The following is a 15,981-nucleotide window of genomic DNA, read 5'->3' as shown; positions in this document are numbered from 1 at the left end:
TAGCTGCCCTCCAAACCCACTCCTCTCAGTGGCATTGTAGGTGCAAAGAGAAAAGGGGCGAGTGGCTCTTGAATTCCCAGGAGCAGGGACTCAGTGAGAACATGAAGGCTTTGCTGATGAGCTTTGGTGACATTCATAAAAGCCTAGCTCATATATTAAAACATGGAATTGTGCAAGCAGCTTAAGAAACATACACTGACTGTGTGGTTGCAGCTGTACCTGTTCCAGAATTCTTAGTTTCACAGTCCAGCTACTCATTAATCTTTTGGAATGGTTTTCACTTCACAGTGTCCAAGGACAATGTGCCTGTCATGCTGATGGGAAAACAAAAATCAGTAAGTCAGTAAGAAGTGGTGCCACAGAATGTGTGTTTCTTACTACACGCAACACCCTGCTTGATTTGTGAGTGCCTCACCTGTCAGCCATCCACACCTGCAAGCACAGCCCCCACCACTGCTGACATGCCCACACACTTGCCCTCCCCTGGCACAACATGCTGGTGCAAGGGATTGGGTGGAGGTCAGCATTGCTTGCCTTTGCTGGGGACTTCAAGCCTTGTACATTTTCAGATTATGCCCAGCATTCTGAAATCAAGATTTTTCCTTCAGAAACAAGTTAAAAATATATAAAATGCTACGTATAACCTGACTAGTAATTACTAAGTATAGCACTTTTTCGTATTTACCTGTATGACTGTAATTAATTCAAACAGAGATGACTTCACTTCCCTAGTCCTGCTTCCACTATTTCTGATCCAGGCCAGGATGCCACTGGCCTTTCAGAACACCTGAGCATGAGTTGGCTCATGTTGAGCCACTGTCGACCCACACTCCCACATCCTTTTCCTCCAGGCAGCTTTTCCTGCAGCGCTGCCTAGGGTTGTTACCCAAGGGCAAGACTTGGCTCTTGGCCTTGTTGAACCTCTGTGCTGGTTTTGGCTGGGGTGGAGTTAGCTTCCTTCACAGTGGCTGCTATGGGACTGGGTTTTGGATTTGTGCTGAACACAGGGCTGATAATGTAGGGATGTTTTTGTTGTTGCTAAGCATGTTTTACAGAGCCAAGGCCTTTTCTGCTTTTCATGTGGCCACACTGGCAAGGAAGTTGGGGGTGGCTGGGAGGTTGGCTGGAGACAAAGCCCAGACCAGTGACCCAAACTGACCAAAGGGATATTCCAGACCGCTTGACATCATGCTGAGTGTATAAAGTGGGGGAAGAAGAATGAAGGCATGGGCATTTAGAGTGATGGTGTTTGTCTTCCCCAGTCACTGTTCCACATGATGGGGCCCTGCTCCTGTTAATGACTTTAGAGAAACATTTTTTATTGTCTTTTATAGCAGTAATAAGTTAAAGTTCTAATTGGGGTTTGGCCCTTTTCTCCCTGCAAAAACTCACAACATCCTTGTAATCCTCCTGACCTCCCAGCCCAAAGGCCATAAACTCTTCTTTTTTTGTCCTGAGTTCCAGCCAAACCTCTCTATTCCTTTTAGGAGGTAAGAGCTAGTGATCTGCATGTCCTAGAAAAACTTGTGTCAGAATGAAGTATTTCTTGGTGTTTATCTTTCTCCTTTCCTTCCTTCTTTTGTACTTTATGATTTTAGAAGTCTTTTCCAACCTTCATGATTCTATGATTCATCTAAAGTTCCCATCCCTTTTCCTTATCTGTTTATTTCTCATATTCCTTTATGTTTCCTTTTCCCTCAAAATTTTCCTCATATCTTTATCTTTAGCAATATGGATATCAAGGCTATGTTTTGGGGTTTTTCTTTGGTAAGGAATAGAGCTGAGGCTATCTGGAAACCATGTCCTTTGGCCAGAGCAGGTGCCTCCAGCTGGGAGCACTGGATCAGACAGTGGATCCTGTCTGCAGCCTGTGCAGAGATAGGCATCATGGCCTTTAGGCAAAAGGTGACAACAAAAGAGACTGCACATGGTGCCAGTGAAACACAAGCAGACTTGCATAACCATATTGCAAAAGCAGCTTTATTTGCGTTGCTGTGCCTGATCCCTAAAGGTAAGTGGGGGTGAGGCTTCAGCTCAAGGTGTACAGCAGCCCTGGCATGCAGGGAAACCGCAGTGCCACCCCTTTACAACTTGCTTGCACAGGCCCCCTGGCTCAACCCTTTGCCAGAAAATACTTAGCTGATCTCTAGACCTCTCCCCTTTTAGGGCTGTTCACTATGAAGAGAATTTATGTTTATCTACATGCTGTATTCTTTCTTACGCAATTAAAATCTTCTCTTTTTGGTGACCAGTGACATGACCCAAGCAGATGGCATGAAGCTGTGTCAGGGGGAGGTTTAGGTTGGATGAAAAGGTTTTTTACCCAGAGGGTGGTCGGGCACAGGAACAGCTCCCCAGAGCAGTGGTCACAGCACCAGCCTGACAGAGTTCAAGAAGGGTTTGTACAATCTCAGGCACATGGTGTGACTCTTGGGGCTGCCCTGTGCAGGGCCCAGAGATGGACTTTGATCAGATCCGTTCCAACTCAAGATATTCTGTAATTCTGTGGAAATATGATACATAATTCCTTTATCTATTTTTTATCTCACTTTCTCCAACTGAACAATTAATATCTCCTCGCCAGTGATTTATTAACCTCTGCAGATTGCTGTGAAATGTGTGTCAGAGGCTGAGGACAACATATTGGAGGTGTTCATGGCTAGTGAGCTTGCACACAAAAGAAGTTAGAAACAGTGCACAAAAAGCCTGTTCTAGCAACTTCAGACTATCTTTACTTGGGGTCTGTAACTTTGGCAAATGTTATGAAATACTGACCATGCTCAGCAGATTGTAGCCATAGCTACAGTTTTTGAGTACAAGGCACTTGTAGTGGAAAGTTGTTCTTCTCTACTGCCACTTCAGAGGCAGCACAGCCTGCTTCCCCCTCCTTACTGCTGGCAGAGCTGAGCAGCCTTGTATCCTGCTTTCCTGAAAAAATGCATGACATTGACTCCAGGTGGAGAACACTAGTGCTTTCTGAAACAGCCTTCTTTTAACATGAAATGAGTTCTGCACTGAATCTGACTCTATTTAACAGGAGACTATTTTAACCACAGCTCAAGTGACTTAACTGTTTACAGAAAAAAACAGCTCATAAGGGCAGTTTTGCATCACAGATTTTACTGACAACTACACATTCTGTCCTACAAATAATAGAATGCATATTACCTTTGGCTAAAACTTCAGCAGTTTTAAAAATAGGTTACTTTTTCCTTATTTACCCTGTTGATTTTTAAGCCTACCAAGGTACATATCTTTCTTTCAGATAGTGATTTAGCTGTTAAGATAAATAAGCCTTCTGGAGGGTGTTTAAATTGAAAATCCAGCTTTTCTTCCTACTGCATGATAGCATTTTCCAAGTTATTCTTTTATGAGTCACTGCTTCAGAACTTGATAACACAAAAGCTCTGGGACACACATGTTAGAAGATACAAACCCCCCGCCCCCAAAAAAGACCCACCAAAACCAAACCCCAAAAAACCCAAACAAACAGAAAAAAAAAAAACCCCAAAACCCCCCCACAACATTTCTGAAGTCCCACCCTACACAGTATAGAAGCTGTGACTGCTCCAACCCCTTTGTATTTTTCCACCTGCACATTTAAGGATGTCCAAAAGATGAGGTACACAAAACACAAAGCCCTGCAGGTGCTTTCATTAGTATTGAAGCACAGAGAAAAAGCTGAGCAGCAGGTAAGATTTAGAACTAGCTCGCAGGGCAAGTGATGCCCTTCAAAAAGCTTAGGGATCATATCAGAAGATTATACAAATATGCATGCCAAGGCAATGGAGCTGAATTAAGCACATATGGGATGGCATCCAGTTTTGTGAGACCATGAACAAGACACCCAGAAATAAACACCTTTCCAAAACACACAGAAAGTAAGTCAACTGCTCACAGGACAACGCCTTATTCATTTTAGTAAGCTGAAAAAAAGCCAAAAGTGGAAGGTGCAAATTAGCAAAACAGAGGTTCTAAATCTTAGTGTGTTTAGAACAAGCATTAGATTTTGAAGGGAAAAATAATATCCAAGGAAAGTACTCAATCAAGTATGAACACCCCTTTCTTAAACAATGCCTTTTCTTCCTTTTGGATCTCTGAAAATATCACAGCCAAACAAAGCAAACAAGAAGGAAAAAAAGCACATCTTACACTGCTTGAAGTAAAAATGGAGCAAAAGGGAATGAATATGAATCAGACATTTTATTATTTGGCTTTAGGATTGTCAGTAGTAGATGCTGTTGTTCTAGCTAACATAGCCACCTTCTTGGAAGAGAGATAATTAAGGTACACATTTCAAAGATAGGCTAAAGTTTATCCAGCTTTAGATTTGGAAGTCATACTGAACTCCATCTCTGCTTTTCAGAATAACTTAAGACAAGAAGAATGTGTGCTTACTCATAGCTCATTTTAAAACCTTCCTGCAGAATAAATGGATACTTCACAATAATATGAACCAACAGCAATAAGGGTTCAGTGAATCTGTGATCTTCAGGGTGATCTACAGCACAGCCTGAGCAATAAAAAGTTCTGTTTAAATGGAAGAAATGCTGGAACTCTTCAAGCTTTCCTGACCTTATCCTCAAGCTCTAAGGATTTGAGGAATGCCATATCCTGCCCTCCCACAGCTGGCAGTCACACTGCCCCAAGACTGCCCTGAGCTCATGTGCCTTGTCATGCACACAGGTTTTTGGAATAAGCAGTGTGGATCCCCTCAGCCAGCTACACGCCTGTGCAGCACACCAGCTTGCACTGCAAAAAACACCATCACTGTCAACTTCATTACCAAAAGATGGGGCTATTCAGAGAGGCTCTTTTAGACTCCAATAATTCAGATGATTCTTTCTGCAGAGTCATGTCTAGAATCAAATGCCACTGCTCCATATGCAAACACAGGGTCAATAAGCATATTATTACATGGGACATGTGGAAACCAAATTAAAGGCAAATTGACCTGAATCCAGGAAAACAACAAGCAGGGCGATAGTACACTAACCCACAGCAGTGCTGTGTTTGGGAAACTGCCCCAGCATGGATGCAGAGGAACACTGCTGGGGTCTCTGGCTTCAGAAATCTGAACTGAGGGGACTGAGGCTCAGTGGAAACAAACAACAGGATTACTTATGGCATCTTGCTGTGACCTCCCCACAGCATGCCACTAAAAGAAAGTTTGCCCCTTTCAGCCAGAAGGTTTGACTTTCTGCCATATCCCCTCCCTATTTTCTGTTTCTTTCTTTTCAGGTTCCTTAAGCCACACCTTCTTTATTGCCTTTTTAATGCTTTACTACCCAGGATTAAAGATGTCTGGATGTATTCTGCTGCTCAGCATTGCTGGGCAATATTTCTAGCAGTACCTGAAACTTTACAAAGCTTAGTGATGAAAGTCAGAGCTTTCCTAAGCACAGCAATGACGCCTGGTGGTGAAACACAGGGATCATGTTCTTCCAGTATTTACACATTTTGGTGAGACAATCAGTGTGATACATGCTGGGTATACTTATGCTGTGTCAGGCAGTTCAGTTGCTTGTGATTGTCTGTTGATATGCTCAGGAAAATCAGAATTTTTCTTTTGAGTGTTCATGCACACTTTGCATCAGGCACTAATGGTACAGGTTTTGGAGCCAAAAGAACATTTGTCATTCACTGCTTTTAAGAAAACTTTGAGCAGAAATGGAGAGAAGAATGTATACATTAAAATAGTAACTATTAATGCTCTTGGCATTTACACCCAACTTGGTATGTATAAAAAAATAATATTAAAAAAATTAAATTAAACAGCTTCCCTGGGAAAAAATAAATGCCACATTTGCCATTAACTTTTTTTAAAAAGCTATTATATTGAAGTTTCAAGGTAAAAACCTGCATTTAACTTTACCCTTCATGCACAGAAACAGCTCTGGGACTATGGTGCATTGAGACAATTTAGTATTTATAAGGGCAGCAGATGGTCTTTGAAGTGTAACTACTTCATGTCCCAGTTTTATCCCACAAACTGCATGTCTCATCTCTCCCATAATCTGATTCTGAAGTCTAGTTGCTGTCCGAGTCATTGTCTTCATCTTCTTTTCCAGACAGAGCATGTTTGGAGGAATCATTGGCTTCTCCCAAAGGAACAGCCCCTTTCCTCTGTGGCAGGACACTGAAAAAGGCCTCCTTCCAGTCTCTCTTCTCCAGGTATGCAAGGATTATCTCAAACACTGCAACAGCAAAAAAGCCCATCAGTTCTTTTACAGGGAGGTAAGTGAATTATTGATAGCAACACACCTCCGAATCCATCCACTTTAAGAAAATAAAGTTAACACTGAGCAATGTGTTACATTAAAGAATAAACTTGAAATAAAGCAAGATAAGATAAACTGAACATGCAGTGGGGCACAAAAAAGCCTTCGACACCATGTCAAAAATTTTCATGAAGGTTTGAGTAGGCTCCATTTTGCACATATTTTTGTTTAATATCACAAAGACAAACTAATAATAAAGCTGAAAGTTTAAAAGGAGTGGGATTCAAGGCTTGGTTAAACAATTGAATTCTTCAATCAGAACCAGGAAATTGGGTAAAAATACAGTGATGAAAGAAAGCTCAGCAGCTGGAACACTGCTGATACCAACTGAGGAAAGTCTACAGGTACTGAGGCAGTTACTGCTGAACAAAGCTGTCCAAAAAGGTGAAAACATCAAACATTCATCCTCCCCAGCATAAAATACATACAATACAATACAATGTTGGATAATTTCCAACATTTTACTGACTTATACAATAAGCCTGGAAATAAGACCAGGATGGTAAGCAAGCCACAAGTAATCCTCAGACAAGCCAACAGGATCTAATGTGCACCTCTGAATGGCTAAGACACCATCTTTTACATTTAAGCATTTCTGTAATATTTAAAGATCAAAGCAATTACAGTAACCCTAAGGCATCTGGATTCAAGAGGTATCAACATAATAAAAGTTTAGGTGTCTGCATTGCAGTGCACAATTTGAGGGTTTAAACTGTGCATATCACAGGTATATTCCAAAATAATGCAATTATTTTATGATTTAGAGCTTACCGTGATTGACAGCTAACACTTTCCGACTGTTCATTTTGACAAAGTTTCCAAGTGGAAGCTGTGCATGACCAATTCCCTGCTCTACAGCTTTTTTGTAAGTAATTCCCTGGGGAAAAGACACCAAAACAAGTGGATTGAGAACCACCATTTCAGATTAGCCCATGTAGATTTACTACAAGTATTGTTTTCTGACAAGGGGTTTTGCCTGTGCTGCCATGATGTTGCTTTACAAGTTGGTTACAAAAAGAAACTTATCCTGGTTAGACAGTACCTGCTACGAGATCTACCTCTGGAAAACTCACTCACTACTTTCTATATATGTCACATTGTGACCTGTGGTCAAAAGGATTGTAAATGAAACCTGCTCATGGAGCTGCAGCTCTAGAACCATCAACCATAGCCTATTGTAATGGTGAGCTTATGTCTAAATAAGCTTTATGTTTGATTTAAGTTCCAGTCACTTGGTATTTTTTCAGAGGAAGAGTAAAGGATAAAAAAAAAAACTGCAGAACACAAGCCACTGCTACCACCACAAGCTTTTTTCACATTTCTTCAACTTCCCCAATTTTTTTCAATTCTTTTTTTGAAGAAGTTTTCTTGTTACTATTTATGTTAGTTTACACATGAACAGCAATAATGTCCAATCCAGTACAAAAAAAAAAAAAAAAGAGCTGCAAAGAAACAGACCCACAGTTTACCTTGTGGTGATTGTGGTCCACCAGTCCTCCAATCACATAGGCTTTCTTCTCATCAAGCTCTCTGAGAACGTCTGGGGAATCTGAGGTAAGATATACTAGGTCTTCTTTCTTTATTAGTTCACTATAGTGCTCTGTTCTAATTTGGATATCCTGAAAAAAAAAGGTAGTTAAAAATGTTACATTCAACTGATGAATTTCTGGCCAAGCTTTACAGACCCAAGATGGGACCAGCAAAAATAAACCCAATAGTATGTGGTCATTCCACATTCCTCCTTCAAGCTTAAATAGGCATCACAGTGCAGATTAATCTTCTGCATAAACAATCCAGTTCCTACAGAACTGATTTGTAAAAATCAACAGGAAATTTTCTGAAACCTCAAAAGAACTTTACAAATCCTTAAGTTCTTGTGATTCCCTTTGAACACTATCGTATTTCTGCTATGGATCCAAATAATTTTCAAGTCCACTAAAATAAGTGAAACCAGAAGTAGATACTTAGTTAATTTTATTTGTTCTGTAAGAGAGGTTTATGCTACACTCTCATGAAGCAGCTACTGCAAAAGAACTGCTGAAAACAGGACTGCTTTTATTTATTCTAAGTGCTCTTCCTTTGAAGTTGTTGGAATAGTGGCTTAACAGGGCAAGGAAAACCAATGCGAGTTTGGCCATAAGAGAAGCTACTTCTCTCAAGAACACTTCAGTGCTGAGAGGCAATGGGATGGAAGTAAAGGTCCACATGAGAAAATCATATCATAACTGGAAAATCCAATTGTGGCCAAGGAAAAAAAAGCACTGTGAAGACAGACAACTGCTGGAACTGTCTAAATCAAGGAAATCTGCTTAGTTGATCAAGAATGGAATTTATATGAAACATTACATTAAACAAGTGAAAGGGGAACTGTGTGCAGTTTTTCAAGGAAGAAACAAACCTAGATTCAAGTTAAGCAGTCTTTGAGTTATTTAAGTTAAATCAATTAAAAGCACAAAAAGCCACACTTTTTCAAATATGTTATTGCTCTCATGTATTAGAAAAACCCATGTGGAAAACATAATGTCCTTCACAACTAACAATACAGTTAACAACTACAATCAAGACTTTATCTTTTTACAGAAATACTCAATTATTCACCTTCCAATTCACCCATCCTTTGTCATTTTCATTCATGTTGGTCTTCAACTGTCCCCCATGGCTGGTCAAGTAAAACTTCAAACAGAACAAACAAGAGGTACAAAATACAGAAATGTTGATATGCCACAATCTGTTTTCTCTCTTTCTACCCTTAACTGTTAGTTAAAACTCTTAATATTTTTTAGATGGAAGCAGTACTAGGACCATATTCAGACAGTTACTGATACATTTAAAAGGTAGATATGGACTTAGTGAGTTTTCTTTTTTTTAAATCTGCCACAGTTAAAACTGAGAATATCAACAGTATCTTAGTGGCATGCCTGGATCTGGCACTCTTCATCTGCACGTATATTCTGTTCCATATATAAGGGTATCTTTATAACATGTGGGTGTTACAACAGAAGTAATTTTCTTATTAAAGAGGCAGGTTAAGTATTTTTCTTCCTACTACAGTTCTCATGTTTGGTACTTGGCAACAGTCAGTGCTCAGTTTGTTCAAACATACCTGCACAGGATGAAATGCCTTGCGGTTTTCTGCGTAACATCTCTGAATCTGCTTGTGAAGCTTCTTAACATCCTGTACATAATATAATTTGTTTTTACTTAGTCCTTCACACAGACCATCACAAAATGCTTTATCATGAGCCAGTCAGAAGCTAAAGAGAGAAAAAGGAAGCTTTTAACTGGCAAAAGCGACTACTCAGAGAGTGTGGACATCAGATCCTGAGAGAAAAAACACCCACTGTGAAGGGATAATGCTGACATGGAGACACACACATCTCCCACCCAACTGTACTTAAGACACCTCTATGCATATGCTTGATTTGCATTATTCTAGGAAAAAAAGATCACAGGGATTTAATTAACATACTAAATTAATCTGAGCAATCAAGCGGATTTATGACTGTGACAATACTCAGTCTTTAACCCAAGGGAAAATCCTGAGAATATACAGTTTATATTTAAGAAAATTAAATATGCCTAATTAACCCGAAGTTTCTTTTACCTTTAATACCATCAGGTCATCAAAGCTGCAGTCCACAATGAGGCGAAGCGTGCTAGGAACAACTTCCCTGCGCATGCACTTTCTGTCATTCCCCTCACTACTGGAATCCAATTTTGACTGACGCTCCAGTTTTCTCTTCTGGCGTTTTTCTTTTCGTTTCTGCCTAAGTAAACAAACAAATCAATCCTAAAAGGTGCTGTCAAATCTACTGAGGTACCCTGTTATGCACACAAATGCAGACTTCTAGGACCAAAGTTGCTGTCCTGTGACTATGATAGTTCAAACTCTGCCCACTACCTGCATTTGTGCTACACTGACAATGAGCACGAAACACACCCCCTTCTTTGTGAAGTTCTGTAAATACCTACAAAGACAGACATCTGACACAAATTCAATTAATTCAGTACTGGGAGTCTCACAGATTTAAGGATACTCTGAGTCAAGTCTCGTAACAGAATTAACCAAAGAGTGAGAAAATCACAGTATCAGAATCAGAACGCGGGTTACACTGAACAGAATCCAGATTTCACTGTTTCACTGAATGGTTCTTCAAAAGACTTCTGAAGTAATTGTTCCTTCCCTCTGTCCTCCTGATGGGAGCAGGCAGTTGGGAGATCCAGTTTCAGAGACAGCAACAACCACTGTCTTGGGAAGGAGCACCCGGCAATCAGTGGGATAAGAATAAACCACCATCAGCTCATTTGCAGACACAGTTTCTCTCAAAACAATAAAACTGAAGCTCACCATCTTTCAAAACTGTTCCAACATAATACAGTCCATGTAACTTAAAGTACAGCACTTCATGTGTCAAAAGCAGCTGCTTTTATTCAGTGTCTTTACAATAGATTCTCAAGTCTGACAGCACCAGGGAAAGAGGCACAGCCCATTCAGAAAGGAGCAAAGCCACATGTTATCCCTCCCTTCTGACAAATCAAAAACATGCACGTTTGAATTCCTCCTGACATCCTCTTCAAGCCAAGGAACGCTTCTAATATGATGAGGGGATGCTTACCTCTACAGCCTCTTCAAGTGCAGATGAAGTAGCCTGGGGCTACTGCTTTAAACTTGGTGTGGGAGAAAACTGGTTCAACTGCCTTGATTTGCTGCAGCAATTCACAAACAAATTCTGCTGACATGTCGTTATTATCAGCACTAAATATTACATGTGAACCTAGGGAAGCTACTTTGCAAACCATACCTACGTAGATCTTTCTGTTCTTCCCACTGCTTCTGCTTCAGTAGTTTCTTCCTTTGCCTCTTGGACATGGACTCAAGGCATTCTTCCTTGCCCGAGCCTGCCTCCCGTTTCTCTGCTGCATTGTCACTTGACTTGACCCTTCCTTCCACATCAGGAACTTCAGGGAACACGGTATTTTCCATTGGCACCTCTGGATTGTCCGTGGGCATTTCGGATGACATTAGCTTTTGGTGGGTTTTCTGGCTTGTTTCTCAGCACGTGCTGAGTATTTCATTAAAAACAAGCTTTCTGCTCACCAGTTCTCTAGGAAACAAAGTAATATGAGTGTCATTAACAAGAAACTCAATTAGAATAAACACCACTTGACACCTGCTATAAATCTGAATAAAGAAAAATAATAAGAGAATGCCTTTTTTGTTTGCCTAAAGCCTTTGCCAACAGTAACATAGAAAATACTAGAGAAATTATAACCTACATTCAGATAGTCTAAAGCTCTGCCTGCTAGATCTGCAGGTAGTCAATGCTTTCTAATTGAAAACTTTGTGAAAGAACAGCAGTATAAAAGTAGGGAATCATACTGAATCAAATGTAAAAGAAAAACAGCATTAGCAGTATGTGTACACAAACAAAAAATTAAGGATGTATCTTGCAATATAACTACGGCAGTATGTTAGAGAAATGTAATTTTAAAGTCACTAAAGCCATTGTGGGGGGGAAAGAAGTATGAACGAGCTGTATTCCTTCAAAATTTTTATTTCTCCTGAAAACAGAAGACACTGGTCAGATGCTGGCCACTGTCAGTGGACAAACACAGCAAGTAAAAGGATGAACAAATGAAACTATTACTATTACTCAGCAAACCACTCTCGATTGATATCAATTACAATCATAACCTCTCCTTTCCAGTGGCAAGCACCATTTTTCCATCCTAGCAGCTCCCCTGTGCTCGACTCCCACAATTCCCCAAAGACAACCTCACCGGAGAACACCGTATCTATTACCGGCAGGAAACAGCACCTCCCTAGCTTCCTGACGTGACAGGAGACAGCAAATCCACAGCACACCAGCAAAGCAGAGCAGTTTTTGCTGGCGCATCCCGATTTCCCTGTGTGAGGGCGATCACACACCCAGCTCTGCGCGCACACCCGCGTGCGTGTATGCAGGCACACAGACATATATACACATACACGCACGCACGCACGCAGACGTGTATCTACCCGCAGACACGCGGTAAGCCCCTCATGACTGCACAGGCCGATTCCCGGCCCGCCGGCGGCATGAGGCGCGGTGCATTGCCGCGCTGCGCTGCCCCTGGGCGCCGCCATGTTCCCCCAACGTACCGCGAGCCACCCCGCGCGGCCGCCGGCACAGGGGGCGGAGCCGCGCCACGCGCAGGCGCGGGGGAGAGCCGCGCGGCGGTCACGTGACAGCGCAGGGCAGGGCGCCCCCCAGCGGCGGGTGGTGTGAGGGCACACCCCGCCCAGCCATGGCCGCGGGAGCTCCGTGGGATAAGGGGCAGGGAAAAGGAAGAAAGCCTTATTTTTATCTGATGGTTCTGATGGCACCGCTGAGTTCACGCAGCGGCCAGCGAAGTATTTTTAACCGGTGGCGTTCCTCAGGGCAGCTTTGTAGCTGCAGAGGTGCCGCGGCAGTGCCGTGCTCCCGCCGCCCCCGCAGGAGAGCTACGCGCCTTGGGCTTCCTATTTTTAAAGGCCACCGACAATTAGCTTTTTAAATTCCGGTGTCAATACCCAGCGAAGGGCAGCGTTCTTTCGCCGCCAGATAACTTCACGAAAGAATGCTGCCCTATTAGAGGAGTCTGTTCTGGAGACCGGGATTATATTCTATGGGAACAGTGTATTTTGGGCAGCCCCAGTATGTAGATGTCTGTTTGCCCCTGGCTAACGAGGCACACCGAGTTAGCAAACACACGAGCGTGCGCTACCATAATACCCTTTTCATGTGCAGCAGCGTTGGTCTCGGGTTTCATTGGTGCCCGATATACACACCCGTACAGTTTTAGTGCTGGTTTCAGGTTCACTACAGCTGTGTTGCACTCACAAAGCCCCACGGTGTCACTATAGTAAGACACTGACCTTTCAACTGCTGTTGGAATTCGATATTTGCTGTATTATTTGATCTAATTTGTGATTCCTGTTCAGTGCATTGCTTTAAAAATAGCTAATTTGCATTTGCTGGGGGCTATTTAAAACCTCACTCGTGTTACTATTAATATCTAGGTGGACATGCCAGCATCACACAAGTCCAAGTGCTCCAGTCTCCCTGTGGAGAATCCTTTGGTGTTTTTTAGTTAGTGAAAAGCTGCAGATGAGTTACTGATAGAAGTCCATTTTTTTAAAAAAAAGCAAAAGACATCTGACAAAGTCACGTAATATTCAGTTGTGCTTTTTCCTAGAAAAACTGCTTACGCAGTTTGTTTTCCTCGCAGTGCACTCTGCAAAGCGTCAGTATTGCTCATCCAGACCCCTGTGTCCTCAGACACCGACTGAGTAATGCAATGTTTTCTGAACCCTGCCAAGTGCCAGGCAGTGACAAAGCAAAAGGAAGACCTGAGCAGTTGCTAACATTGAGAAAGAGTTGTCTGTCCAAATTTCATTTTGATAAAGCCTTGATGTGACTCTTTCAAGATGCTGATCCAAATGGTGAGTCACCCTCCACCGCAGCAACAGAAAGAACTAAATACTCCACATCTTAAAGCTGCAGTTCAAGAGGCAGAGTGTGGAGAAGAAAAAAGATACTCAGGGGAGGCTCAGGTGTGGACCATGACATTACCCCCTGTGGGCCTGGTCTGATTGCCACACTCTGGAGGAGGGCTTAGGGTGCAAACCAGCTTTGGCCATTGGCTTGGATGGGCATCTCTGACCTCTGCCCCTGTGCCAGAAACAGGGGGGTCTTATTCACCCAGACACTGGGAGCTGGGGGCACACAGGCACTAGTTGAAGGGTGAAGATGCACTTGAGTACTTTGGTATTCACACCTCAAGGTTTGAGTTGAAAAGCAAGATCTTCACACTGTTGCTTGAGAAGGCAGAAAGAAACATTTTGTTGACCTCAGAACATGGGAAGAAATCTCATTTGTTTTATTAGGGTGTATAAAGATATGAGCCCTATAGTTTGGACTCTGGAAAATGTGCAGCAACAGGAATACTTTGACCCCAGTCCATATGCCAGCATGGAATCAAGCATCCATAAGGGGCTGATCCTACAACCTCTGCGTGGAGTGGACTTTGGTGGGCACAGTGCTGGTTTCACTGATGTAATCTGACTGAAAGGAAGTCACTGCTGATTAACTCTGGCCATAACTGAGGTGAGGCTCAGGCCTCCTGTTTCTAAGATGTTTGAAGAGCATACCAAGTGTGTGTTATAGGTATGCCTGTGGGTGTATAAATGTATCTGCATGTGGAAATGTACAAAACTTCTTAACATGGCAGTTACATTCTCAGCTCTGTAATTGGTGCTGCTACTGTGGTGTCCAAAGAGAGATGTGGATTTACATCAGCAGGGGATTTTCTAAGAGAGGCCTTAAAAAATTGTTTGAAGGAAGAAATAAATTGTTTGTATCCCAAGAACACAGAAGGGGGACAATTGCTCTCCTCCAGATTTCAGACCAACCAGACCAACCAATTGCTCTCCTCCAGATTTCAGATCAACTCCCCCTTTGGAGTAAAGTGTCAATGCTGCTTTTCCAAAGCAAGATCCGTATCTCTGGTCTTTCTCTAGATGGTGTTGGTTTTGCACTAGCAAAACAGAGTCCTTATTTTTTTATTTATTTTTTTTTTCAAAATAGCACAGAAAGCCTGAGAAGCTGCTTGTTTACTAAATGCAGCAAAAGGAGTCCTCTGCCTCAATCCCTTGAATTCGGGAGTGTGTCACAACCTGTGCTGGGAAAGCAGCACAACCAACCACAAATGGGGAAGAACCGATAGCAGACCCCTGGGGTTTCCTAATCTCCTCCCTCCCACGTGTGCACACACACAAACAAAATACAGAAGAGGCCCAGGAAGAATTTCCACAAGGTGCAGATGAGTACGGGGGAGAAACAGCGGCATGGACCTGTTGTTTGCCACTGCTGGGCAATGATTGATATCCACAGTGTTCAACTTTTCTTTTACCACAAGAAAACAGAGGAGGCATTTACACCGCTCAAGGCGAAGGCTGTTCTCACTATGTCATCCCTTACAGAGGATGTGATGGCAGGAGGGGCCGTCCAGGAGCCATCTAAATAGCTGGGTTGGGGTGTTCACAGATCACAGTCATGTGAAAGTAACCTGTGGAAATGGAGTGGAAGGTTGTGTTGATGGCTCACTTGTGTATTCCCTTTACAAGCAGGAGCAGATCCTCCCTCCCCACAGAGCTGGGAAGGCTTTGTATGCTGGGGGAAAGGCATGCAGCCTTGTTGGCTGTGACACCCAGGGTGTCACAGAAACACGGGGGGTTGGCCTGCTGCCCTACTGACACCTGAGGGACAGCTGAAGGACATCCTTTAAGGAGTCCTGTGGCCATGAGCTTAGTGTGAGAGGGCCTGGTATTTACTGCCAGAGGAAACAGGGAAGCACGTGGGTCAGTCAGCTGGGGCCTTTTCAAGGGAGGTGGTGAAGTAAGCTCAGGAAAAGGGGAAAGGGCTTGGTTTGCCCTGCTGCCAGATCTTGCCAAGCAGGTACTCTTCACTGAGATGGGACAAAATGTCTTGTTTTATCTCATCTTGCAGTCTCTAACCTCTGCCACTGCAATGATGTAAGATGGGGGCTGGGGCTACTGAAAGAAAGAACTTTTATTTAGTATGGCACAGTATAGCAGGTACTGACATCACATCTGAATCTCTGTAATGAAGTAGGATCTGTTTTTGATAATTCCCATGTACTTCTGTTTCCAGGAAGA

At 42.6% G+C, this 15,981-nt stretch overlaps 1 protein-coding gene across 3 annotated transcripts; it reads right to left on the bottom strand.

Moving 5' to 3' along the window:
• Positions 1–4,184: 4,184 nt before the first annotated feature.
• TRMT10A (tRNA methyltransferase 10A) lies at positions 4,185–12,520 on the bottom strand. Of its 3 annotated transcripts, none has more exons than XM_085057951.1 (8): positions 12,424–12,520; positions 11,084–11,386; positions 9,886–10,048; positions 9,385–9,456; positions 8,880–8,954; positions 7,751–7,900; positions 7,053–7,158; positions 4,185–6,197 (listed from the first exon to the last, which is right to left on the bottom strand). In XM_085057951.1, exons 2-8 carry the CDS (start codon positions 11,302–11,304, stop codon positions 6,031–6,033), a joined length of 954 nt encoding a protein of 317 aa, XP_084914077.1. In that variant the 5' UTR covers positions 11,305–11,386; positions 12,424–12,520; the 3' UTR covers positions 4,185–6,030. The 3 variants fall into 3 exon arrangements, with proteins under 3 accessions (XP_084914077.1, XP_084914076.1, XP_084914079.1); XM_085057950.1 differs by having other exon boundaries at positions 12,301–12,457; XM_085057953.1 differs by lacking the exon at positions 8,880–8,954 and having other exon boundaries at positions 12,301–12,457.
• Positions 12,521–15,981: the final 3,461 nt, after the last annotated feature.

Source organism: Lichenostomus cassidix, chromosome 4, assembly GCF_008360975.1.
Source record: "Lichenostomus cassidix isolate B80296 chromosome 4, HeHo_3.0, whole genome shotgun sequence".
NCBI classification, from domain to species: Eukaryota; Metazoa; Chordata; class Aves; order Passeriformes; family Meliphagidae; genus Lichenostomus; species Lichenostomus cassidix.
This window is presented reverse-complemented; position numbering and strand designations above follow the sequence as displayed.